Here is a 25,108-nt window from a genome sequence, read left to right on the forward strand (position 1 = left end):
GCTGCCAGGACTGCTGAAACTGTAAATATGAACAGAAAGTGAAGAATTAAGATAGCAAAGATGGATTTAAAAAATCACCTTTACTGAGCAGAGGAATTTGTTAATTTAATTATGGTTAAATTATGTTTTGTACTCATGATACATGCCAGCATGGTAGTGCTGGAAAGCAATGACTTCATTTTAGTAATACAGGTTATGGTCTGGGTTGTGGACTTCTCTAGTTTCCTATTTGTTTTAGAGAAAAAGGAAGGAAAGACTTTCTGGTCATAGTACCTGATGGGGGAAAAAAGTGTTGAAGTGGAAAAGTCCTTTACTTAAAAGAAGCATCCCTCCATCCCTCCTCTGCTTTGGCTTCTTCCCTCACAGCTGCTGACTTGCAGAAGAGGAGTAGCTGAGATGTCCTTCTACATCCACCTGTAAACCCTGTCCTGCTGTGAAAATGGAAAACACTGTTTCCAGGTGACAGTTATATATATATATATATATATATATATATATATATATATATATATATATATATATATATATATATATATATATATATATATATGGGGGGGAGGGGTTTATATATATATATATATATACACATATATGGGGGGGGGGGTTTGTTGTTTTTTTTTTTTTAGTCTGAGCTTTGCTGTGAGAGAACACCTGTTTGGATGCTTCCACAGGACCAAGAGTGTTTTAAGTACAGTGAGCTAGAGCAAAATAGCACATTTTACACTTTTTTTCAGCAGTCCTGAGAAGTTCAGCAGTTGTGGAGTATCATAAAATACAAAACTTCTGTTTGTCAGTGCTGGCTGTTTTCCCTACATATAGAGAGTAAGTGTAGGATAATAATGACTATATGCATAGGATCTGTACATGTCACTTAAAGGTGCTGACAAGCTGTATTAATTCTCAAAACACTAATCATATTTTTAAATCACACATTAATTTATAACATTTTAGTTGTAGTTTCTGCAGCTTTTTAGGTAGTTTCTGGCTGTCTGTGCCAGATGTACAACCCTTGTGTGGCCCCAGCCCTGGTGAAGACCCTTTCCTTGAGCTGAGATGAAACTTGTATGAAAACTACTTAATTAATCATAATGGAGGGCTTTGCTTGAAAAGTTATTAACTCTGAACTTCTATATATAAATAATGGCATAGTGGGATGGAGCTCTGAGGCAAGCCCTGGTCTAGAGGAAGGTGTCCCTGCCCATGGCAGGAGGTTGGAAATAAAGAAGCTTTAAATTCCCCTCCAAGCCAAACTATTCTATGAGGGTCCAAAGGAGGCCACAAAGATGGAGAAAGGTCTGGAAGTGAAGGCTTAAGAGCTCACTTGGTTAGTTAGATCTGGAGGAGACTGAGGGGACACCTCACTGTGGTTTTCGAGATGCTCATGAGAGGAAGAGGAAGGGCCGGTACTGATCTCTTAATTCTTGCCACAGCAATAGGATCTGAAGGAACGGCGTGAGGCTGAGTCAGGGGAGGTTTAGGCTGGATTTCAGGAAAAAGTTTTTCTCCTAGAGGGTGGCTGGGCACTGGAACAGGCTGCCCAGGGATGTGGTCACAACACCAAGCCTGTTTGAGTTTAAGAAGCATTTGGGCAATGCTCTCAGACACATGGCTCCTACCATGTAGTTGGGGCATTCTGTGCAGGGCCAGGAGCTAGACTCGACAATCCTTCTGGGTCCCTTCAAACTCAGGACACTCTGTGATGCTCTTGCGAGGCTCCATCCCTCTCCGCCCTCAGGCGGCACAGGACGCTATCCCGCTATCCCGCAGGCAGCCGGGCCGCAGCCATCTCGCCGCTGCGCGCTGCCGCCACCATGTCGTGCACAGCGCACCCAGGCGCTGCGGGCGGGGGTTGGGGGAGCAGGGGCGGCCGCGGGCCGGCGGCCATTTTGGTCAAGGGCCGGCACCGCTCCTTCCTCCCTTACTCAAGATGGCGGCGGCGGCGCATGCTCGGAGCGCGGCCGGGGAGGCCGGCACTGCTGCCCGCGGGCGCTGAGGGGGCGGGGAGGGAGCAGCAGCGGCGGCGGCCATGGGCGAGACCGAGAGGCTTTATTATGTGTACAGCTGCGACCTGGACATCAACGTGCAGCTGAAGATGTGAGTGAGCGGCGTCAGGGCTCAAAGGGGAGCGGTCGCTGCCGCCCTGGGAGGGGGTAGCGGGCCGCCCGCCCCTCGGCGGGGTGCGTTGGTGCCGCAGCCCGGCGGTGCCCGGGGACAGGCGGTGCTGGCTCATCTCCGGTCCGCGTCCCGGCCCGTGGGGAGGCGGCGGGCGAGGGGCTGGGCTGGAGCTGTGCTGCGAACGCGTGTCAGGTGTGCCGTGTCCTCAGGTGCTCTAAGGCAGCGATTGTCAGTGCTGGCTCCCAGAGCCTTTCACCTGTCAGAGAATCACAGATTGGTTTGCGTTACAAACACCTTTAAAGCCCATCCTGTTACACACCCTGACATGGACAGGGACACGTTTCATTATCCCAGGCTGGTCCTAGCCCCGTCCAGCCTGGCCTTTAACGCTCCGAGGGACGGGGCAGCCACAGCTTCTCTGAGCAGCCTGTGCCAGGGCATCACCTCCCTCACAGTAAAGAATTCTTTCCTAATTAATCTGAATCTACTCTGTCTGAAGCCATCTCCCCCTGCCCTGTCACTACATGTTTCTGTAAATAGTCTTGCCTATTCTTTCCTGTTAGTTCCCTCCAGGAATTGGAGGGCCACCGCTGTCTCACAGCTCACTCCTGAGTGTTAAGGGAAGGAGATAAACTGATGACACTCTTGCTGCTTGTTTCCATGCTCCTCTGAAAACAAGGTGGTCTTACTGGGGTGTTTTACTGTAGCAAGATCCAGGTGCTGCAGCGTGTAAATATATTCCTACCTGAGCGTGTGGAAACACTTTTGTTGAAGCTGGATTTACCCTACAGTGTTGTAATTTTTCGTTTGTTTTTTTTAAGTTACTTTACTTCATCACAGCAGTGAGAAGTTTGAGAAGTAGGAGGGATCTGGCTGACTCTTAAATGTAGTGCGCCCAGTGGTGGTGCATTATTAAAGTATCTTGCACTTTTCTGGCAAACTAACTTGGAGAAGCTTGTTAAGGGTTGTTTAATTTCTGAAAAAGTGATGGTAGTGGAAGGTGGCCCTGCTCATGACAAGGGTTGAAACTGGATGATGTTTAAGTTCCCTGCCAGCCCACACTGTTCTGTGCCATCAGGAGTCAGATTCATGTGATCTCTTTGATAGTTCATTCCACCAAACAAAATTAAAACTAGCAGGTTTTTTTTTTTTGTTTTAACACATAGAAGTGTATGTCATCCTTAGAATGTGCAGTGTCAGTTCTGTGCAAGTAACTTGTTAATTTACTCTGAAATGGTTTTGTGGAAACAAATAGATTTTTGTTTGGTGGAGGATTGATCTTACATGTGTTCCCATCACCTCAATTTTTTTTTTGTTTGTTTGTTTTTGTTTTTGTTTTAACTTGTGCATCCACAGACAGATATCTAATGTGCATGTCTGTTTTCATCATGGTATAGCTGAAGCCTGAGAAATTCCAACAATTTCTCTTAATAGTAACATTGTGCAAAGTGCTGCAGGGTTTTGACCAAATTTTATTTGATCAGTCTGCTTAAGCGAATTTTATTTTGTTGTGGATTTGAGAGATCATTGACTTCCAAAACCAGTCATACATTTCATAGATCTTAAAAATTTACTTACAGTAGTTGTTCTGTGTTTTATTTTTCCAAATAGTATTTGGAGCATGTGTAATCTGATGTTTTCTTTGTCTATTTTAATAATAGCAGCCTATGTCTTCTCATTTATTGTTGCCCTACTTAAGCTCTGTCTGAGAATCCACAGGTTGTACTAGAAAAAGTTGCCTCCATTTAAAAGACAAACAAGTAATTCCTGCCTTCCCTGCTCTTCCCCTCACCCCCGCCTAAATCAGTACAGCAATATGTTCATGTTTTCTGAGCATTTCACGTCCTGAGTTCTTCTCTGGTATTTGGATTTCACTAGAAGCGGTAGTGCAAAGTGAGAATAGCCTCAGTTCTGGGTAATCTAAGTATAAGCTATGGAAATACAATAGGATTTCTACTACAGATAGAATAAATTCTGGCTTACTTATGTTTTCTTCTTTTCCTCCTCCCCTGCCCTCTCCCCTGTAGAGGAAGTCTGGAAGGGAAAAGAGAGCAGAAAAGCTACAAAGCTCTCTTAGAAGATCCAATGCTGAAGTTCTCGGGACTGTACCAAGAGACTTGCTCTGACTTGTATGTAACTTGTCAGGTGTTTGCCGAGGGGAAGCCGCTTGCTCTTCCAGTTAGAACTTCCTACAAGGCTTTTAGCACTAGATGGAAGTAAGTGGCTTGCCTTTTATTTCATGTTCTTCATAATTAGTGGGGCACCAAGTATTTGTTTCTGTCAGAAAGATTTGTTTTCCGTTGTCTTCTGTATAATGGCTTATGCTTCTTCAAGTGTCTGTATAGTTAGTGTTATCCAGCCAGCACAAAAAACACCTTTTTGTGTAAAGGGTAAGTGATAAAATGGCTACTTGTGTTCTTGGGCATGGCCTGCTACTTCAGGTGACTTCTGGGGCCAGGAGTGATATATATTCATGCTGTTCACTGACAGCCTGATCCTTGCTACTCAGTTATCAAGCCAGAATATTTTTCTTTTGGTGTGTAGCCTTTAGTCATGGTGTTTGAATAGTTAAAGCCCACAGGAAAATAGTCCATTTGCCCTAAGAAATTTTTATTTAAACTAACAGAGAGTAATTTGAATTGTAAAGTTTTTATTTATTATTTAAACTTATAGAGAGTAACTTGAATTGTAAAGCTTTATGACTAATAAATGGTGTTTCTCTGCAGCTGGAATGAATGGCTGAAACTGCCTGTGAAGTATCCAGACTTGCCTCGAAATGCTCAGGTGGCTCTGACCATCTGGGATGTGTATGGACCTGGTAAAGCTGTTCCTGTGGGAGGAACAACGGTCTCACTCTTTGGAAAATATGGGTATACTGCTTTTTCTTCTCATTTAAACCACATTTAAAGCTCACCTGTGAATAGTAATGTGGCACAGGTTATGAGAGATAAGTTTTTAAATATTTTCTAAACTAGGTTAACAGTTCTGTGTTTGAAAAATCAGATACATACATACATACAGGTGATTTTCTCCTGATTATTCCCGAGTGTAATTTCACACTTGCTGCAGTGATGTATAAAAGAAGTGTTCTGTATAACACCTTTTTTCTTTTTTTTTTTTTGATGATCTACTAGCTTGGATTTTAAGATGGCAAGTGCTGAAATCACTTCATATCTACGCCCTTGTACTGCATGGATGCCAGTACTGATTACTTTAAAAAATAGTTTAATTGGCTTGCAATTAGGTTGTGAATGCACTGTTATTTATAGGGGGTAAAATGTCACTCAGTAAATCAGCACTTTTCAAAGTTAATATGCTGTGATCCAATAGAGGGTGTGTTCAGTAAATTGGTGGATGGTAATACTAAGGTGGGAAGGATTACAGTAATAATCTGTGAGGTGAGAACAATACCTCGAAAGAATCTTACCTAAGTGCAAAGGAGACTGAGAAAACAGGTTGTGGTCTCAGGAAGATTAAGAGGCACAGGTACTTTTTTTGCAATTGATTGTTATCACATACAGAATGGGGAGCAGCTGCCCAGGAAAAGAGAGGGAGTTGTAGTTTAGAGTGAATCTTAGACTTGTAGTTTAGAGTGAATCTTAAATTTTGTGTAGTTCAGCATCATGGTGCTCTTGTAAAATGTGTGAACAACATTGACTACATAAACGGTTTACAAGTATGTGCATCAGAGACACTTCTGTACCCTTTTCTTTTCTTATCCTTTTCTTCTCCACTCACATGGGGTATATTCTGTTCTTTCTAACCAACTTCAGTCAAATTTCTGACTGCTGGGAGTCTGTATCATTGAATGTCTAGCAAGTAGGTGTGATGGAGGAAGTGTTATACCTAGTCAGGCTGAAAAGAAAGAATGTAGAAACATTTTTCTAGTGTGTATATACTGCTGGAAAATGGGAAGAAATAGCCTGTTTTGTCTAGCCAGTGGATGAGAAGTAAGACTTCACTTAGACTGAAGTGCAGGAAAAGTTTAGATTATCATTAGGAAAGCTGCTCTGATGATGCTTGAATGCAGAAAGTGACTGTAGAGAAAGGTTGTATCTCTCTCATTGAGGATGCTGCTTGAACAAAAAAGGATGAGATTGCCTTAAGGCAAAACATTGAACCTGATCAATTGGACTGTGCCCCAAAGACTGCTGGTAGCTGTTAAAGCATTAACGCACAGTACCTGGAAAAAGATAAAAATAAATTTCAATTATAAGTCTTACTTCCAGCATGTGGAACTCAGATGAAGTTGATGGAGAGAAACCAACAAAAAAATTTTGAATTTTGTAGTTTTTAAAAGAAAACCCTTGTAGTAATGCTCCATGAAATGGTGTGTAAATTCAAGGTCAGATGGTCTTTTCTAATTGTTATTTCTCATTTTTAATGTTCACTTTTTAAAATACTCCTGTCAATTGTATTTACCTGAAGTTTTTAGAGTAAAGCGATGAGCTCTTATTGGCAAAGGTAATGAATGCACTTGATTTCTTGGGGCATCTTTTATGGGTGGATCAGCACAAATGTGCAAGGTAAGCAGAGTTTTGCAGAGAAAAGATGTGGTCAGTTACCCTGTAAAGTTCTGTTCACTGCACACTTTCAATTATCAATTCAATTTCAAGCATTGGTGGAGAAAGCGGTGTGTGGAGAGTTTTGGCATTTTTTTCTTGGTATGTTTTTATTATTATTTGGCAGCTCAGAAGGCTGCTTTATGGCTGTTGACCTTTCAGTGCAACTTCGGTAGCTTTTAAGTTCATTTTTTTCATACTGGCAGACCTAGGGTTACTGTTACAATTTGCAAGTCAAGAGGAATACTTTCTGCTTCATTACAAATAAAACTATGAAGGTCGAGCCTTCTCCTCAGTTCTTGTTTGTACCACCCCACTGGCTTTGGGAATTACCCATTTTTCTTCTACTTGCCCAATAAGTGATCTCTGACTTCACAATTTTCTTCTAACTCCATGTGCCAGTAAAATAAAGGTTGTAGAGAACACAAGGTGCAAGACACTTGTGCAGTAGAGTTCAATTATGCAATTTTGTAGTTTTGACAAAGGAAGCAACTTCATTTTCTTGCAGCTGCTGCTCAACTTTGATTCCTGACAGCTATATTATTTTGAGTTTACTGATGTGATTCTGCATTTTTCCCTGCAGTATGTTTCGACAAGGAATGCATGACTTGAAAGTCTGGCCCAATGTAGAAGCTGATGGCTCCGAGCCCACCAAAACTCCTGGGAGAACCAGCAGTACAGTCTCTGAAGATCAAATGAGCCGCCTGGCAAAGGTAATGGAAGAGCAAGTAACCTTTAAAATGTATGTGACAAGCATGCACTTCACTGGAGAGAAATGAAGACAGCTTGCAGTGCTGTTTTCTCACGTGATAGCTCTCTTGCTTTGGTTATTTAGGTGTTTCACAGGATTTATACAAATGAGTAAAGCAGATCATATTTAATTCCTTCTGAAGTGTTTTTTTAAAAACCTTGTATTACACGTAGCAGTTTGTTGGAACAACTTAAGATCTAAATTCTTTGTAAAGAATTAAAACACGAAAATGCCTTGAAGATGCCTAAAGACAAAATTCCATCAGGTTTAATAAGAGCCTCTCCTAACAGTGACTTGTGAGGACAGTTGAGTTTCTTTCAGAGACCATCTGTTATCTTTGAGGCTGTGTGGCATAGTGTTCCAAAGTGGTGTCATACCTGTACATTAGAAAGAACTTGAGTAGAACTGCGGAAATTAACCCAAGTTCCATTCATTTAAGCTCATGAATATGTACATTAGTATTTTTGCCTCCAAGCTTTTGTGGGCAGAGTATATTCTTGCCATCAAAACTACTGAAATTGGTCTGAGTGTGTTAGTTACTGGGCTGTTTTACTAGATGATCTCTGATTATTCAGGTGAGCTTACCCCAGGCTTTCCAAACTGCTCAGTCTGCCTATTCAGTGAGCTTTCTTCTTAATCTTTGTCTCCCAGATTTTATGCAGACCTTTGTGGGACTCCCAGTGAAAGATAGAACCATTTTCTCATTAGAGATTTATGACAGTGATTAACTGTCTTTCAAGGGTGTCTGTTTTATTAGTGTAGTTTGCACTGAATTTATAATGGAAAGCTCATTAAAGCCAGTGGTGCCCCATTTCTTGATCATAGTAAAATAAATGCCCTCTGGCCTAAGGAGTCTTTGTAAAAAGACACTAAATATCAAGTCTTATTTCCAGTTCATCACATGGTTATATGATAGATGCTGTGGGTTTCTGAGAAAGGCTTTGAGAGGGTAGGCCATGCCTTTCATGTTAGTTCTGTTATGCGGACATTACCACTCACTCTCTCTCTAGCTCAAAAAGCACAAATAGAGTACTTCAGTCTTAAAATAGCTCGTTCTGTTTTAGCCTGTTTTGGTATTTGGAAGATGATGGCCCAAGGCCTCTGAGGAATAGGAGGAAATTCTTTCACATCCTATTTGAGAGTTGTAGTTAATGGCTAACAGAAAGCTAATAACATCACTACCCCCATTCTTTTCTTCTGAAAGATGTTTTGGGAGATGCTAATTTCTGAAAGAGGAAAGTTTTCACTGATATTTTGTTGTGGTCCTTTTTATAAAACCATTTTACTATCAGATGCTAGGGAATTTAGGGTTTCTGGGAAGTGTGTCTATGGGAGGTTTCATTTGCACAGCTGTTTACATAGCAGAGGAGGTTCTTGTGATGTGTCACTCTGAAATAGCCATTGCTCAAACACAATCAGCTTCAGTTCTTCTGTGACTTATTGACCAGTTTCTGAATGCCTTCTCATGCTACTCTGTGTGAAGGTATATTTAAATATAGGTAAAAGGACTAGCACTTAGGTGCATACATGGCAAATTTGCATGGGCTTTGTTGTTCTTGGTTTGGTTTTTTTTCTGTTTATTGAACAGACTTGTCCAGTGTTGTGCTATTGATTGGTATCAGTACCAGAGCCCAAACTAGAGTCTTCCAGATAAGAGGTAGCTTTGGAGAAGAGCTTGGGAAGAATCTTTTCTCCATCTGAAAGATAACTCCTTTCTTTACATGCTTCTGAGTTTATGTCTGGACGTTTTTCTTATTGTTACATGGAATTTGTATAAAACCAGTGAGTAGGTGGTCAAAGAGTTTTACCTTGCCTTAAATAATTGATACTGTGGCAAGTCTCCCCTTTCATGTTGAGGTGCCATATGGTTGTGCTCTCACAAAACACATGAATGTTGCTAGTAAACCTGCTACTGATGGAAAAACCATGGCTTTGCATTCTGGAGGCATTGTGAATGCAGATTTTTTGTGTACTAAGGAATATTAATGGGAAGAGTATTTTAGCATTCTCAAACATGAGTGACATTAAGAGGTTTCTCCCATGAGTGGTGTGTTAATTTATTGTACTTAAACTTAAAGTATTCTTAAGTTCTTTTTGATCCATTCATTTCCATCATACCTTCTGCTGGCTGAATGAAATTAGGTAATAGTAACGTTGAGATACTATCTAAAGGGATGCATCTTAGTAGCAAATGATGAATGCTTCTTTCCCTGAAGGGGATACTAGCTTCTCTCTTATTTTAAACTGTAAATATTAATTCAAGACAACAGTTTTTCATGTGTATCTATATGCTCACAGATCTTCCAGGTCTTGTATTCAGACCTAATTAATTGCTGTATTACAACTTTTTTCCTCTATAAGGGAGGTTTAAAGGTTTCAATTATTAATAATTTTCTTCTGAAACACACAAAATAACTTTCATTTTTTTATTCTCTAGTGCAGTGAACAAGAAGATGAACTAAGAATTTGTGACCAAGTTTTTTTCTCCAAGACTTTGATTACACAAACTTTAGCCCAACATACTCGTGCCTCTACTGTTAAGACATCAGTTTAGTGAGGATTTGAGAGCGAATAATGAGACAGTAAAATTGGTGCAAACTCTTCAATTCTCTATCTTCATAATGACTTTTATTTTTAGTGTACCTCTAGTGTTGAGCTATGGAAGGTCTAGTGCACATATCTGACAGATTGTGCAACCTGGACATCTCCGAGTGTATCCCAAGTCTTAAATCTTCTGTGTTGTTTTTTTTTTGTACTAATACCATCTCCAGTTCTGTGTGGAAGCAGCAGGCTGCTATTGTGTTCTCCTGCATCCAGTACCTTCATTCCTGCTGTCCCAGGTCTCTGTATTGCCTGTCTTTTAGCTGGGCAAGAAGTGACAGTGTCACTGTATGGCCTGTTCACATTCAGATGCTCATGGGTGGGCAGGCTGACCACAGAACAAAGTGAATGAAATAATGGTTGTAACCTTTCCTCTAATAAGAATAATTTTGAGGGGTCTCTTTGCTAGACATTTTCTAGACAGATACTAATTTCTTTGAGAGATGAAGGAACTTCATGTCTTCTAGTCCTTCTGCATCTCTTGCATTCTGCAATAATTACTGATTTTTTTTTTTAAGAATATGTCATTTCTTAGCAGCTAAAAAAGTGATCTTCATATTTGTGTGGTCCTCTGCTGGATAAAAAATTATCGTAAAAAATTTCATTAAAAATACTGTTAGTGTATCTGAAACTACAAATCGTATGCTCTTAATGAGTCCTTAAAACAACTTTCTTGCTATTGCTACAGTAGTTTGTAAGCATAGGAATAAGGCTTGAGCTACTAATCAGATGACTAAAGGAGAAAGCAAGCTGTCTATGACTTGCTGTAAGATCTTCAGTTGACCCAGTTATCGTCTCAGTCTGGAAACAGCCTTTCCTGCTTAGGAAAGGCTGACACAGGCAGAAATACTCAGTATAGATAGTTTATGAAATACTTTATTTTTGTGTGGCTTGGTGAGCTTTAATATATGAAACATAGTAATACAAAAATGGGATGTCTTTTTTATGTGACTTTAGTTAAGAAAAAGGTTCCTGTTTTTGCTATGTTAAAAATGCCAAAGTGATGTGCATGGATAATTATTATGGTCTTTGCTGGGATTGGTATTTTAGATTGTAGACTTATTTTTATGGCATGGTTTGGCTGTTGACAAGGTGTGTACTATGTCACTATGTGTCTGCTATACAAGGTGAGTACAGTTTTTTCAGTTCCTTTATTTTTTTTGTCTGATTTCATATTAGTATCTTGGTTAGAACTTTGGTGTTGTTTTTCTTGCTCTGAGCAGTTTAAATGTTATCATTGTGTTTTTTGTCATGCAGCTCACCAAGTCTCATCGGCAAGGTCACATGGTGAAAGTGGATTGGCTGGACAGACTCACCTTTAGAGAAATAGAAATGATCAATGAGGTAAGTCATTGTAGGGTCAGGTTTGGAATTTTGGGGAGTTTTATCATGCTAATATGAACCTTCACTTCTTTAGGAGACTTAACTGCTTGGTTTTATTTCCTTCAACTGCCAGTGGAAATGGTGAAGGAAAAAGTAATTCTTCAGAAGCTTAAAGTTGATTTTACTTAAGCAATAATGAGGATCACAGAATAGATTGGTTTGGAAGGGATCTTTAAAGGCCATCTAGTCCAACCCCTCTGCAATGAGCAGGAACATCTTCAATTGGATCAGGATACTCTGGGACCTGTTTAGGATGACCTTGAATGTTTTTGGGGATGAGGTTTCTACTGTCTCTCTGGACAACCTGTGCCAGGGCCTCAGCACACTCACAGTAAAGTCCTCTCACTCCATGCCCTTCTCTGAAGTCCCTCTCCAGCTCTTCCCTGGAGGTCCCCTTTAGGCCCTGGAGCCTCTCCTTCTCCAGGCTGAAAACCCCAGATCTCCCAGCCTGTCTCAAAAGGAAAGGTACTCCAGCCCTTGGGGCATCTTAGTGGCCTCCTGGACTCCCTCCATCAGGGCCACATCTTTTTCACGTTGAGGTCCCAGAGGTGGGTGCAGCTCTGCAGGTGGGCTGTCACAGCACAGAGGGGCAGAGACCCCTCCCTTGACCTGCTGCCCACCCTGCTGAGGAGCAGCTCAGCTCAGAGCTGGTTTTGGGGCAGCCAGTGCACGTGGCCAGCTTATGTCCAGCATTTCATCCACCATGTGCACAGCTGTCTGAGCTGTTTTCAGCTTCAAGTGAACTTGATCATGGAGCATAAGACTTTATTAATAATTTGGAACAGCTTGGAACAAACACTGTTAGGCATGATTAGCTTATCTCTAGTGTTTTAGGTTGTGATGGGGAGCTTTTTAGACATTTTACCTGTTCCTTGGCTTCAGAGTTGTTCAACTTTATTTTTTTTAACTTTGGGTGTGGAGAAAAGACATTTGTAGTTTTGACCGAATATTTTTTAAAAATAAAATAATCTGGTAGTTTAATTCCTAAATGAGGTTTTAACCCTCACTGATCAAAATCAGCTCAAACTGTCTAATTTCTTATACTCATCTTGCATGAAAGAACTCTGTTTTTTCCTGTGCCCTGAGATCGTTGTTGTCTTATTGATAACTGGAGGTTTGGAAGTCAGATTCTTTTTTTAACTAAAATCTGTGGTTTTATAAGCCTCTATAAATATTTTGATGTTTTTTAGAAATTAGCCTATCATCTTCTTTATCTCATTTTTCCCTTTAGCTTTTTCTTCTCCACTGACAGTAAAAACACAGTGAAATAAAATTTTTAGACCTGTGCTTTAAACAGAGAGCCACTTTATCTATGGTGGAAAGTCAAGCCATTATGAATGCATTAAATGATCTGAATTTACATTACTCATTGTTAAACTTCTTTCTTGTTTCTCACCCAGATTTTAAAGTTCTAGGCACTTTTTCTAGGTAGAGCATTTAAAAAATGCATACATGAGCAAATCTTCCTCTGAAGATGAATAAGCTGCAAATCTAATCCTGTAGTCCAAGTTTATTCAGTGTCTTTTATGGTGTTGGTTCAAAAAAATGATTTGTTTTTTCTATATCTTCTGTTTTTTACTTTGATGTGCATAATTATAGGTAATGATTTAGACATAAACAAACACCAACTACCCACTGGTCATCTGATTATTCTGCGTTGCATTTTTTATACCTTTAGCCCACAGCTGGAAGCTGCTGATGAAAACAGGTTTTCATCTTTTAAGTGTGAATATGTATCACAAAGTGGGAATGTGAGGTAAGAATGTCAGGAAGGAGGTGATACGGTCTCAAGTAGTTCTATAAAATGATTAACTAAATAATTGCTGCAACAGCTGATAACCTAATTAATCAGTTACAGCACAAAGGAAGTAGGGTAATTGCTGTACTGAGAATGCTGAAGATTGATGCCCTGCAAAAAATGATACACATCTGTGGTGGCTCTTTCCTCAGAGGGAAAAACGAAGCTCCAATTTTATGTACCTGATGATTGAATTCCGTTGCGTCAAGTGCGATGATAAAGAATATGGAATAGTTTACTACGAAAAGGTATGTGCCCTGCAGGCTTTATGGTTGTCTTTAAAAAGCAGCATATGCACCTAAAATGAATGGGTTTTTCTGCTGACATGAAATATTCTGCTGCAGTAGAGCAGCAGACAGCTGTCAATGGCAACTGTTTATGTACATACAAATCAGATAGTATAGATGCAACATGATTGCAGATGTCAGTCATTTGTGTAATAGAGTTCAAGATTACAGAATTTAACAAGTGTGAGTGATTAAAAACTTTCTGATTTATAGTTCTTTCAGTCACCCAGCAGTACTTTCCAAGTAGCTGTATGTAAAATTATGACTTAGATCCGGAGGATATGTACCTGTGTTGAGTGTTAACTTTATAGAAGATGAGTTATTAAAACTTTGCACAGGAGCTCTGCTGGTGAACATTTTCTGTAAAATGAACAAATACAGAAGTTTAGTCTTTCATACTGAAAATGCTGTGGAATAATTAAGTAAAAGACTTCTAGATTGGAATGTCTCGCATCTTTCCTTGCTGTTTATGAAACAGATCTATCTGCAAAGCACCACCTTCAGTATTTTTCTATTAAAATTTAATGGGATGGAGGATTGACAGTGAGCTTAACAGACACCAGTGTGGTATTGGAAGGTATTACCACTCTATGTACTGTGGAAAGACCTATGGACATAGAAAAAGCAGTGCATCTATAATCTGGTTTCAAATAAAATTGTTTCTTAGATATTTCATTGTGTTTAGATTCATAAGAAGTCAGAAAGTTACTGAATAATGCAGCTTTATTGGAAATAGATAGAAGGTAGGAAAAGAAACTGGAGTGCTCTTGAGACCAGAGGCACTAAGTTTAAGCAGCATTTATTCTGAGAATTTTAAAAAGCTTAATTCATTACACAAAATGTTGACATAATGCAACATGGATTATGAGTATTTCTGTGTATATGGCTATTACTGGTTGGCATGGCCTGAAAGAGCTGTGATCTAACTTAAAACTTTTGAAGAAGACAGTGAAAAATACAGCAATAAATAGCACAAAAGCAGGATTAAAAAAATTAAAGAGAAAACAGGTCAGAATCTGCTTCAACTATTTGATGTATTGCAAGACTTGGAGTTTTTTGGCTTTCAGAGTGTTTTTTGAGGGCAGTGTTTGGTTGGAGTTTTTTGGTTGGTTTTGTGGGGAGGACAGTTGATGTTTTTCTTTTATTTTAGTTTCTTGGTGAATTTTGGTAATATGGATGAAAGTGGGTCTTATGCAGCTGTCAAGGTTAGCTGCTTAGCATTTCTTTTTTGGAAGAACTGGACTGGAGTTGACAGTGAGACCTCTCCACAAGTTTCAAATCTTTTTGCATTTAGAATAGCTGTTTTGCAGTACATCTGTACACTTATCCTAGAACTAGCAATTATGGAGGACTGTGCTGTTGCAAAACTATCTTGTGTTACAAATCACAACAAAACCTACAATCTGTCAGATTTCCCCATGAACAGAATAATGTTATTTTCTTCTGTGGAAATAAAGGAAATACTTGTCTGGAGAGCAAGAATATATAACATAACAGAATATGATCATAACAGAATATGATGAAAATATTGAAACTTCATAACAGAATATGATGAAAATATTGAAACTTTTAACTAACAGCTAACTCTTTCATGAGAACATGCTATACCTTTCACAGGTGCAAACATATGTGGCTCTGTGTCCTCTTAGCTCTTTTCTTTTTATAAATGAACATGGCATTCCTAAAAAATGACTTCTCTCTGTTACCTCCAGCAACCTGCCATTATAGATGAATTATTCCAAATTTACACACATGACTTCTTTTTTTTCCATCATTGTGGTTTTATAGATGTGCACCATACAGGAAAGAAGATTCAGACTCCAAGCATGCATCTTTCTTTTAACAGATGTTTCTGAAGCATATTAAAAGTGCGTGGAGCAGAATAACTATGAATTGGCTGCTCTTGCAGAAATAAAGTAATTGAATGTGTAATAGTACATGTTAGAGCTGTAACTAACTGCAGTTTGAAGGATTTGTTGTTACAAAGTAGCTTTCCAAGAACCTCTTGACCCTTTTCTGACAGCAGTGGGAAATGGTACATAAATTAGTGCCCGTTTTCTCAGTTTTGTCATGCTTCCAATTACAGTCTGCAGTCTGTGTATTGGCCATCGCCAGTCCAGTGCACCGAGCATAATGAAAACAGGTTCTGTTGTCACCTGCTTGTGACCGATAGTCAAAGTGGAGATTACTTGTCACAGTTTTGTTGATATATTTGTTTTCAAGTGTTTAGGAAGAACTAGCCTGTTAAACAGTGACTGATAGGATTTGGGGTTCTTTGACTCAACATTCAATTACAATGATGTGAGGTGGCAGTGTCTCCTTCCATGTTCTGTGTTAACTTCATTTAAATACAGTGATCAAGACGTGAGGGATAGGGCCTGCTAGTAATGACAGCATCACTTTTGATTCTCCATTTAGGCAGAAATTCTGAGTGACTTACCAAGTACAAATAACACCAGCATTTATCACTAATGTATTTTTGTGCAGGTTTCAAGTGAAACATGTCTTTGGGTAAATGGTTACACTGCTGCATCCAGTTCATTAAAAAAGATAAATAAATTCGATTATCAGAGACCTTTGATGGATTTAAAGGAAGAAGTACTGTCTACACCAGTGCTTCTCTGCTTTTTTTTTTTTTTTTGGGGAGAGGTTGGTTCGCATTGGTGTTACTCTAAATGGTGTTTTGGTTAAAAAATAAGTTAAATAGAACCTCCTTATTTATTTGTGCTCTGAAACTGGTTTTCAGTAAGTACAGAGGAGTGTTGCTGGTTTGGAAAATTTCTGCAAATGTTGTGGACTGTCTTAAATGAACTCTAATATTTGTATAAAGTCACCCACACTGACCTTACTGTAGTGAAATATCTGCAGAGCTCTGTTACACAGCAGTTTAAAGCAACTTAGTACTGTTTAGTATTGATGTTGCTTTTGTTTCATGCTGGCAAAGCAGCAGGTCACCTCAGGTTCTGCCTATGCTGGGAAGTGTTGCAGCCAAGAGGAGCAGATTCACTGAGGGAAGAGGCTGCTGAAGTCCCAGTGTCTGCACTGTGTTCTTGTGCTCTGGTCTGTCTTTCGTCACATCCCCAGTTAGAGGATGTCAGGGATTTCTGAGATTTCCATGACGTGGACTAAAGCTGTCTATATGGGCATGATCAGGAAAGACACTTCAAAAGTATGCACTTGGCCAAATTCAAGTGCTAATTTAGGCACTGGTTTGGTTTAGTAACTATGGTCAGGGTTGTGGTACTGCATGTGTTGCTCTCAAGGTATAATGGAGAATTACAGAAGGGTAGTTAAACAGCTGACATCCTTCACAGGACAGCTAATGTCATTCTGCCTTCTTGAGTATTTCATTAAGCAGTCTGTTTCAAAATGTTTGCTCCTGACACTGTTACTTGTCCCATGAATGCTTGGAAAAACTTGATTTCATGGCAAGTTTTGGTTGGGCTTAAAGCTTTGTTCTGTCATGCAGTGAAACACTGGAAATGGTTTTTCTGGTGGTTGAACTGAATTAGCTAGAACTTGTCAGCTTCACTCTACAGCATGATCTGACTACATTCAAAGAGTTTTAAATAAACAGTCATTATCATGATTCTTTTCAAAGATTCCAAAAGGGGTTGCCAGCAATGAGTGTACAAATCATTCTTTTAACATTAGTCTTGGGGGAAAAAACTCCATAACTTCATTTATAAACGTTTTGACATGACACACCGGAAGGCTTTTTTTTTGTTGTTTTGTAAGTAAGCAAAATTTAGACTATAGTGCTTTTGTCATTCTCATCCTGAGGAGTTTTGAATTTTTAATGTCTGCCAGAGATTTCTAACTGTGGGGTAAATGCTCCACTTGACCAGGCTGAAACCTTTCCTTTTTCAGTTAATGTATGTGATTTTATCATTTTTTCACTGAGGAAAAAATACAGCAATGGGTGTTACTACTGCTTATCCCTAGAGAATCCTCATGGGACCTGGATACTCTGAAGAGTTTGAATGCTTGTTAGTTGCTACTGAGTCCCCTCCAGTGTCAAGTTTTTCATACAGGGTTTTTGTGTGAAGGTTCTAAACAGAGGGGAGAATTGTCACTGGGAGATAGGAATCTTGTGTTTCTATAAAGGCAAAGTAATATTGCAGCCTTAGAGTTTAGAATTGGAAGATAAGAAATATCTTATAGGTATATAGAAGTCAGTCTGTCATCAGATGTGTTTATGAGAAGGATTCCACCAACCTGCGACAGTTTCATTGTTTTTTATATTATTTGACTTTATGACATGATCTGAGCATTCTGTCTGGTGAGATGGCAGAGGCTTAGTTCAATGTGAATGCTGATCTGTCACTGTGACTCCAGCCCAGTTCAGTCTACTGTTAGTGATGCAGCATATTTTGTTATTATGGAAATACTTTGATGCTGCTATTTCTGTGCAGCGAGGTCAGAGCTAAGTTCATTATTTAGGCAATATGCTTTTAGAGCAGAGATACTGTAAGCAAATGTCATCTTTGCCTCTTCAGTGTTTGTGTGCGTACTTTTTTTTTTTTTCAAAGACTAATGAGAAAAGCAACCTGGGACCATCATCAGCCGCAGGCAGACTGTGCGTTTATTTCCCTTAACTAGGAAGGATATGTGTATTCTTACTGCTTTTGCTTTGACTTTTGTCAAAAGTGTTAATTCAGAAAGGCATAGGACACTAGTAAATGCAATTAAAAATGTCTTTCTAAGGAAGCATTTTAATAACAAGAGATATTTTACTGTAGCCAGCAACACAAAATTTATGTAGTAGGAAAAAAAATGTTTCTCCTGGGTGGTTAATGGCAATTTTAAACTCATATATCTTGTTACTGACAGATGATTCTCCCCCTTGAAACAACCTCTCCTTTGAAAGTTACCTCTGAAAAGTATAAAAGTAAAGCTATCCCAAAGGGCATATGTGATTGGAAAAGTAGGGAAAAAAAGAGGATGGGAGCAGAAAGAAACCTGAGCAGGTTACCTCAAAACTTAGTTACTGTGGGAAATGTTGGTATGTCAAAAAATTTTTTTCTGATCTCAAATTTACAGCAAAATAAACGAAAACAGACTCAGTAGAAATATGGCAGAGCACATGTTATGCTGAGTTTGTTTTGTTCTGAGTTTGACTGTTTTATTGTGTATTTTAAATGAAATGTCTTTTCATAGCTTTTATTAATGTTAGTTACCCTCCAGAAACCCTTGTATTATGAAGTACAAAACCACACTGCTGTGTGTCTAGAAGACAGAGTTGCTACTTTTGTAATGCGGAGGCAGGCTTTTAATTTTTTTCTTTGTGTCTGGTTCAAACAGGAATCTTGTAGCTTCTCCCTTCCTTATTTAGACAGCATACATTAGACTCTAAGAGCATGGAATCTCTGAGAGATAAGGTTGCATACATCTTTCTGTTGAACTTTTAAAGTGTTGAACTTTAAGGAGATATTTTCTGCAATGTGGTGGTTTTTTCTAGAAAACTGTGTGGGTTTGGTGTAAATACAGAGCCTGGTTTTGTTTCTCCTCATGCTTCCAGAGGACAATGGTGGCAAATTTCTCCACTCACCTGTGTGGCATCACAGTAGTGAGCTGTCAAGCTGTGTCTCCTCTGGTGAACTTCATCTGTCTTGCCAAATCGTTTGTCATCTGGGAAAAAGACAGAGAAGAAAAATAATCTGTTTATTATTTTATTTTTCCCCTTAAAACTATCAGCAGTTGAATCATTCTTCTACTGTGGTAGAATTCACAATGCATTAATATGATACATTTTCTCCCTAAAACTTGAAATGTTTAATATGCCTTCAACTTTTCGTCATTCAGGATGGTGATGAGTCATCTCCAATTTTAACAAGTCCTGAAATTGTTAAGATTCCAGATCCCCAGATGTCTGTGGTAAGCATGCTACATATGGTGCCATCTGTATTACAGAGTTACTGTTGAACTTTTCATAAATGTAGATGAAAGTGTGCCTTCTTAAATATTTTAAAATTCCAGTGGCAAGATATATTTAACCAGTTGAGAAATATCAGTGGGTTTGAATTTTGTATTTTTTTTCTATTTCTGCTGCTGCTAGATTAAAATACAAGGATTGGTTTAATGCTTATGTTCGCCTCCTTCTTTCCATGCATAATGTGCCTGCTTCTGAGATGTAAGAAAGCAGGGAAGGGGGATTGTTGGCAAAGGAGATTAGAGGGTGGGAAGAGGGAGCTGAAGAAGAGGAATGTAGAATTTAGGGACTGGTGCAATAACTCTTGGTCATTTCCTCTGTTAAAATATTTTCTCCCTACACTCTCTTGTATGTTGTCTTTCATGTAGACAGTGCCTAAGTACAGTTCTAGAAAAGATTTCCATTATTGTGGATGCCAATTCAGTGGGACAGGTATTGGCAGCTTTGGGAACCTTAATGTAAGTGGGCTTGTACTGGCAACACTGTTTGAGCACCATGTAATCTAACACTGCAATAGCAAGTCTGACAATGCTGGAAACTGCCTTGGCTGCTGAAAACTTGTTGGCACTGTGGCTCCTATTGTGGCTCCTACTGTTGCTAACATGGTATTAACAGTGGGACAAGTTTTTGAGATGTTTTTTCTTGCATACAAAGCTTTATGCTGCAAACATCATCCTAAAGAAAATGTTTATGAAGTGTTTAGCACGTTTGAGTGCTGTCAATCATGGATGTGTTGACTGAAACGCTTACATTTTGCAGCAATTCACCAAAAAGCAAGGTAGGGTTTGTTAATGCTAAGTCAGAATCTGAAACAGACTCTCAAAACTCCCAACAATCCTCCAGGTATTATTAAAGGAGTTTTTTTTGTAAAATAAACAAACAAAAAAAAAGCCAGAAGATGCTGTACTTTCAGATTTGAATTTTCATTTTCATGCATTTTTTCAAGAGACTGGTGAGTCTTCTCTAGATGGTTTTGCTTCAATAAAAATATTCTCTGAAATTTAGTATTTATAAATATTGACTTACCCTCTGCGTTTAGGAGAACTTAGTAGAAAGCAAACATCACAAACTTGCTCGAAGTTTAAGAAGTGGACCTTCTGATCATGACCTGAAGCCTAATGCAACTACACGAGACCAGCTTAATGTAAGTCAGTCATATGATGGCTAAGTTCAATTTTATTAGGTAGATTGGTAATAATATATGGTGACAGTTTAAGGAAAGTACAGTTAATTTCAGTTTATAGAAAATAATGAATTAAATGTTTCAGAGTGCTTAGATAGAAGAGTCCAACTCAGAAAGGAACACAAGGTGCTTGTTCTTTTTTTTTTTAACCATTGAGGGGGGTTAAGAATGTGTGTTTTGTGCATGTCATGTAGGTGTGAGTGGTACACTTAAAGCAACTGTGTTTGCCTGCACTGTCAGTTCAATCAACCATGTAACTGAGAAACATTACCACGATACCATAGCTTTGTGTTGTTGGAAAGCTTTTTTTTTTTCCCCTAGCTATTTTTGTGTTGTCAGTGTTGTGCTTTCTCACGGTATACTCTGTTAACTTGTTGATTTTGCCTGTTTTTAAACTCACTTTCTGACTGTGTATCAAATAGATCATAGTGAGTTATCCACCAACAAAGCAACTAACGTATGAGGAACAGGATTTGGTGTGGAAATTCAGATATTACCTTACTCATCAGGAGAAGGTGAGTTGTTGAATGGTTTGGGCTGGAAGGGACCTTGTCCCTTATCAGTAAGCTTTTCCAGGTCTGTGCTTATGTAAATATAATCTGAATCTAGTTCTTTGTGTGAGACATTAGTTTTTGAAATAATTTCCTTTGGCTAGCTTTCTGCTGATGAATCGTCCACCCTCCTGTTTAGGCCTTGACAAAGTTCCTGAAGTGTGTCAACTGGGATCTACCACAAGAGGCAAAGCAAGCACTGGAGCTGCTGGGCAAGTGGAAGCCCATGGATGTGGAAGACTCTCTGGAGCTTCTGTCATCTCACTTCACCAACCCAACGGTGCGGCGCTATGCTGTCGCCAGGCTTCAGCAGGCTGATGATGAGGTATTCACTGGTCTGTTGGTACATGGAAAAGTCCGCTGGTCCCAGGATTTTTGATCTCATTGAGTCCTTGAAATGTTTGCTACTTTTCACGACATTTTCATGAATATTGGTAAAGGAAAACAAAAGATGATTCACTGTGTTGCTATGTATTGTAAGGTTTTTGGGGAGCAGTCTTTACATAATTAGGCGTCACACATTGATATTGTCTTAGCATAAGCTGCCAATAGTAGCTGGTTTTGTTAAACAAGGTAAAACAGCTCTCACCAAAAACCAGTGATAAATTTGGAGTCTTAACCTGCAGAAGTGCTCTGAACTTAAATAGTAAATGGAAGGATTTTCAGCAGATCCATCTGGTGAATTCAGTATATCGTCATACTCTTTTGCTAAAGAAAATGAGTAGAAGATTATCTGTGGAAATGAGGCCTTTCTAATTGTATACTGATTAGAATGTGATGAGCTGTGATTATAAATAGAGCCCACTAAATAGAATCTAATATGTTAAATATCAATGATTTATATATTTTATTTTGACCATTAAAAAAAAAAGCAAACCCAGGTTTGAATGTATTACCATAACTCTTGATTCTTTGGAAATCAATGGAGTTTAAAATAGGGAGGATAAATAAATGATATTTTTTCAAGCCTACTTCAATAGCCTAGGTCATACTGCTGTGACATTAAAAATGTACCTTCTACAAAGTTTTGGAAGGTAAGTAAACAGAAGAAGTTGAACAGTAAAGGCAACAAGCTGATTTTAGACAGCAAGTGGTTAAAAAACTGTTCTTTAGTATAAAACAGATTAGATCTGTGTTTTTTCTCTTAGATCCCCAGCTACACAAAGGATAAAAAGAATAGTCCATAAGAGAAGAGAGAATTTCCATTCTTGATACCATAGTCCAATTTATGCTTGAATTTTCAGTTTTCTTCTTTTGAGACATAAATTGAAAGCTTTGGATCTGGAAGCAATTAGGGCAGCTTAACTGAAGAGAATTTGAACATAGTAATTGCACCCGAATATTCACTAAATTAGTACTTATTGTCTATGAGTAACAAAGAATAGTAGAATGATAATGCAGTATCTTTTGGGAGTAAAACTGCATCCAGCACCAGTGTTGCTATGGTACATTGCTTGTTTAGGGAGACTTCCATTTCTGTGTTATTAGAGGTCACTAAATCCTGACTAAGTTTATCTGTAAATTACAATTTTGTAAACAGAAGGAGTTCTAGTTTTCTTTGACTGACACCCTTCTTTCACTTGGATTTTTTTCTTCCCTAAGGATTTGCTGATGTACCTGCTACAGTTAGTCCAGGCATTGAAATACGAAAACTTTGATGACATAAAGAATGGCCTGGAGCCTAGCAAGAGGGACAGTCAAGGTTCCATGTCAGAAACTATGACAACATCTGGATCTAATGCTTCAGAAATAGACAGGTAAGAAGCTTAGACTTCCAGCAGAAAAGTAGAAACATGTAATATTCTAAGACATCAAATTGTTTCTTCTTTTTAGGGGAGCTTTACATATTCATCATGTTATTTTATAATCTGAACATTAAAAAAAAAAAAAAAACAAGAAGAAAATAAAACCTAACAAATCCAGAGCATTCATGAAATGTGTTTCCTGATTATACATAGTTAACAGAGCAAACAGTGTTAAAGTTGTGGCCTTTGCTCTTACTACACAAAAGGAAGAAAACTTCTGTAGAGCAGGAAAACCACTGCTCTTACTTCCTTCTGTATTTGCAAAAGTTAAGATGTCTTCACTGAAGTTATATGAGGTTCCACTCCCCGCTTTCATCACAGAATGTGGATCTAAAAATCCAGTCAGTTTGAAGTGAAAAGAAATTTCATTCTGCTTCTGCAAAAGACAGTGTAAGGGAAGACTTGTGGAAGCATACTTCTTATACTTGCAGGAATCCAAAAGAAAGACTGAGGTAGCTAATAAAGTATTAAGCAAAGTGCAAATGAACTTGGTAACCAAAGCCTTCTGTGAATATTTGGTACAGATTTTTAGGATTTTCAGTCTTAAGCTTCTAATGACTTGTAACACAAGGGTGTATTTTTTGTGTTACAGTTCTACAGCTTTTCATTGATCATTCTGCAACGCCGTAAAAGTGGGTGTTGTGGGAAGGGTGGTGTATTTTGAGGCTCAGATGATACTTAGATCTTAGAACAGCTATTTAATTACTTCTTTTCAGGTAAATTTACCATCTGAAAACTTTGCCTTGCAAATAAGCATTTGTCTGCTCTGTGTAGTTTCATTCCAAAGACTAGTGCTTGCAGGTGTTGTGTATCAGCAGTTTCATCTTAGAGCATTTGAGAAAGCTCCTGAAAATGCAGACTTGTTGAATTCCTATCTATGTCTGCTTATTTTGAATGGAAGATGTAATAAAATGCAAAGTTTGTTTAAGTGAATGTCCTTCACAGGCATAAACTGTAATAGTTCTCCATGCACAGATTTTTGCTGTTTTCAGGAACTGCAGCTGTCAAATTTGCTGTTCATGCACTTTGTTCTGAAACAGAGTTGGGATGATACCTTCAAAGAAAGGTAGCAAAGAAACTCCTCTAGTTTTCTGAATTTATTATGCTGTGGAAGTGAAATTTATTGTGATTTCTATGCATGCTCCCTGGCCCCTAAGCAACAGCCTTGAATCATACCAGTTACGTACTTTCCTTTGTGTAGTTCCCAGATTATGAGTCCTATTCCACCTGTTTCCTCTCCACCTCTTACTTCTAAGACAAAAGAGCTTGCAGAAAATGAAAACCTTGATGTAAGTCACATGATTTACTTTCTATTTATTGTACTTTTCTAGTGACCTGGTACTGTTTCTTCTTTTGTGTGTGAATATTTGAATCCTTTGGGTAAATCTCACTGAATATTTAAAGTGCCCAAAGAATATAGATTTAAAGTAAATGCTAAGAAAATAGCAATGGCTTAACTGAATTTTTTACAGGGTGTCTCTTTATGTCCATGATCACAGTATGCAAAGCTGGGGGACTGGAAATTGAAATTTAAGTATTCTTCTGTAAAGGAGAAAATTTTTATGTGATAGCAAACACTATCACATACTGATTAGACACTGAAAACTGCATGTGTTAGGGTGTTCTAAAACAGTCTTTTAATAGAAAACAGTTATCCAGATATTTCAGACTCTGCAGTCTGTTCTTTCGTATTCTTTGACATGTCATCTTTTTTGAACCTAAGTGAGACACTGTCTTGATTTATGCCTGCCAAGGACTATATTCAGTTTATGCCAGTAGACAAGTAATAGGAAAGGGACTGGAAGAAGGGAAAGATAGAAGGTAAAGACATTTTGAAAGAATCTGATTTTAATCTGATATGCGGATTAATTGGTCTTTGAACTAATGATCCATTCCCTGTTGCAAATTGTCCTGTTTGAGTCTTAATACTGCACAGAAAATAAACCTCAAATTGAGCATATCAGTGAAGATACACAGATTTCTTGCTACCTGGACTATTAAACCTGAAGGAAGCAACTAAATGTTGTGTATCCTATATAAATTTGTTTTCTTGACATGTAGAACATCTTCAAGATTGTTAGATGCTCTGGATACAAAACCGAGTGGGAAATCTCTTTGTGAGTTGAATGTTATGGCATTT

General features: G+C 38.6%; 1 protein-coding gene and 1 long non-coding RNA gene across 6 annotated transcripts in view; one reads left to right on the top strand and one right to left on the bottom strand.

Annotated features, from left to right (window-relative positions):
• LOC139589376 (uncharacterized) overlaps nucleotides 1-1,928 on the bottom strand; it is a 102,035-nt gene extending 100,107 nt beyond the window's left edge. Inside the window, exon 1 of the long non-coding RNA XR_011679003.1 lies at nucleotides 1,617-1,928. This is a non-coding gene — a long non-coding RNA (uncharacterized lncRNA). The remainder of the gene's footprint in view (nucleotides 1-1,616) is intronic.
• Nucleotides 1,929-1,935: 7 nt separating this feature from the next.
• PIK3C3 (phosphatidylinositol 3-kinase catalytic subunit type 3) overlaps nucleotides 1,936-25,108 on the top strand; it is a 69,980-nt gene continuing 46,807 nt past the window's right edge. For all 5 annotated transcript variants that reach the window (XR_011678999.1, XR_011679000.1, XR_011679001.1 and 2 more), the window contains exons 1-12: nucleotides 1,936-2,094; nucleotides 4,143-4,331; nucleotides 4,842-4,985; nucleotides 7,261-7,390; nucleotides 11,287-11,373; nucleotides 13,363-13,458; nucleotides 19,303-19,374; nucleotides 20,469-20,573; nucleotides 21,035-21,127; nucleotides 21,303-21,488; nucleotides 22,766-22,920; nucleotides 24,170-24,257. Coding sequence is in view for 2 of the 5 variants with exons in the window: in XM_071425786.1 (XP_071281887.1) it covers nucleotides 2,027-2,094; nucleotides 4,143-4,331; nucleotides 4,842-4,985; nucleotides 7,261-7,390; nucleotides 11,287-11,373; nucleotides 13,363-13,458; nucleotides 19,303-19,374; nucleotides 20,469-20,573; nucleotides 21,035-21,127; nucleotides 21,303-21,488; nucleotides 22,766-22,920; nucleotides 24,170-24,257 (1,413 nt within the window). In the remaining 3 variants the exon portion in view is untranslated. The remainder of the gene's footprint in view (nucleotides 2,095-4,142; nucleotides 4,332-4,841; nucleotides 4,986-7,260; nucleotides 7,391-11,286; nucleotides 11,374-13,362; nucleotides 13,459-19,302; nucleotides 19,375-20,468; nucleotides 20,574-21,034; nucleotides 21,128-21,302; nucleotides 21,489-22,765; nucleotides 22,921-24,169; nucleotides 24,258-25,108) is intronic.

This window comes from Agelaius tricolor, unplaced genomic scaffold (genome assembly GCF_023055355.1).
Source record: "Agelaius tricolor isolate 1412-34295 unplaced genomic scaffold, bAgeTri1.0.p SCAF_4, whole genome shotgun sequence".
Taxonomy (NCBI): Eukaryota; Metazoa; Chordata; class Aves; order Passeriformes; family Icteridae; genus Agelaius; species Agelaius tricolor.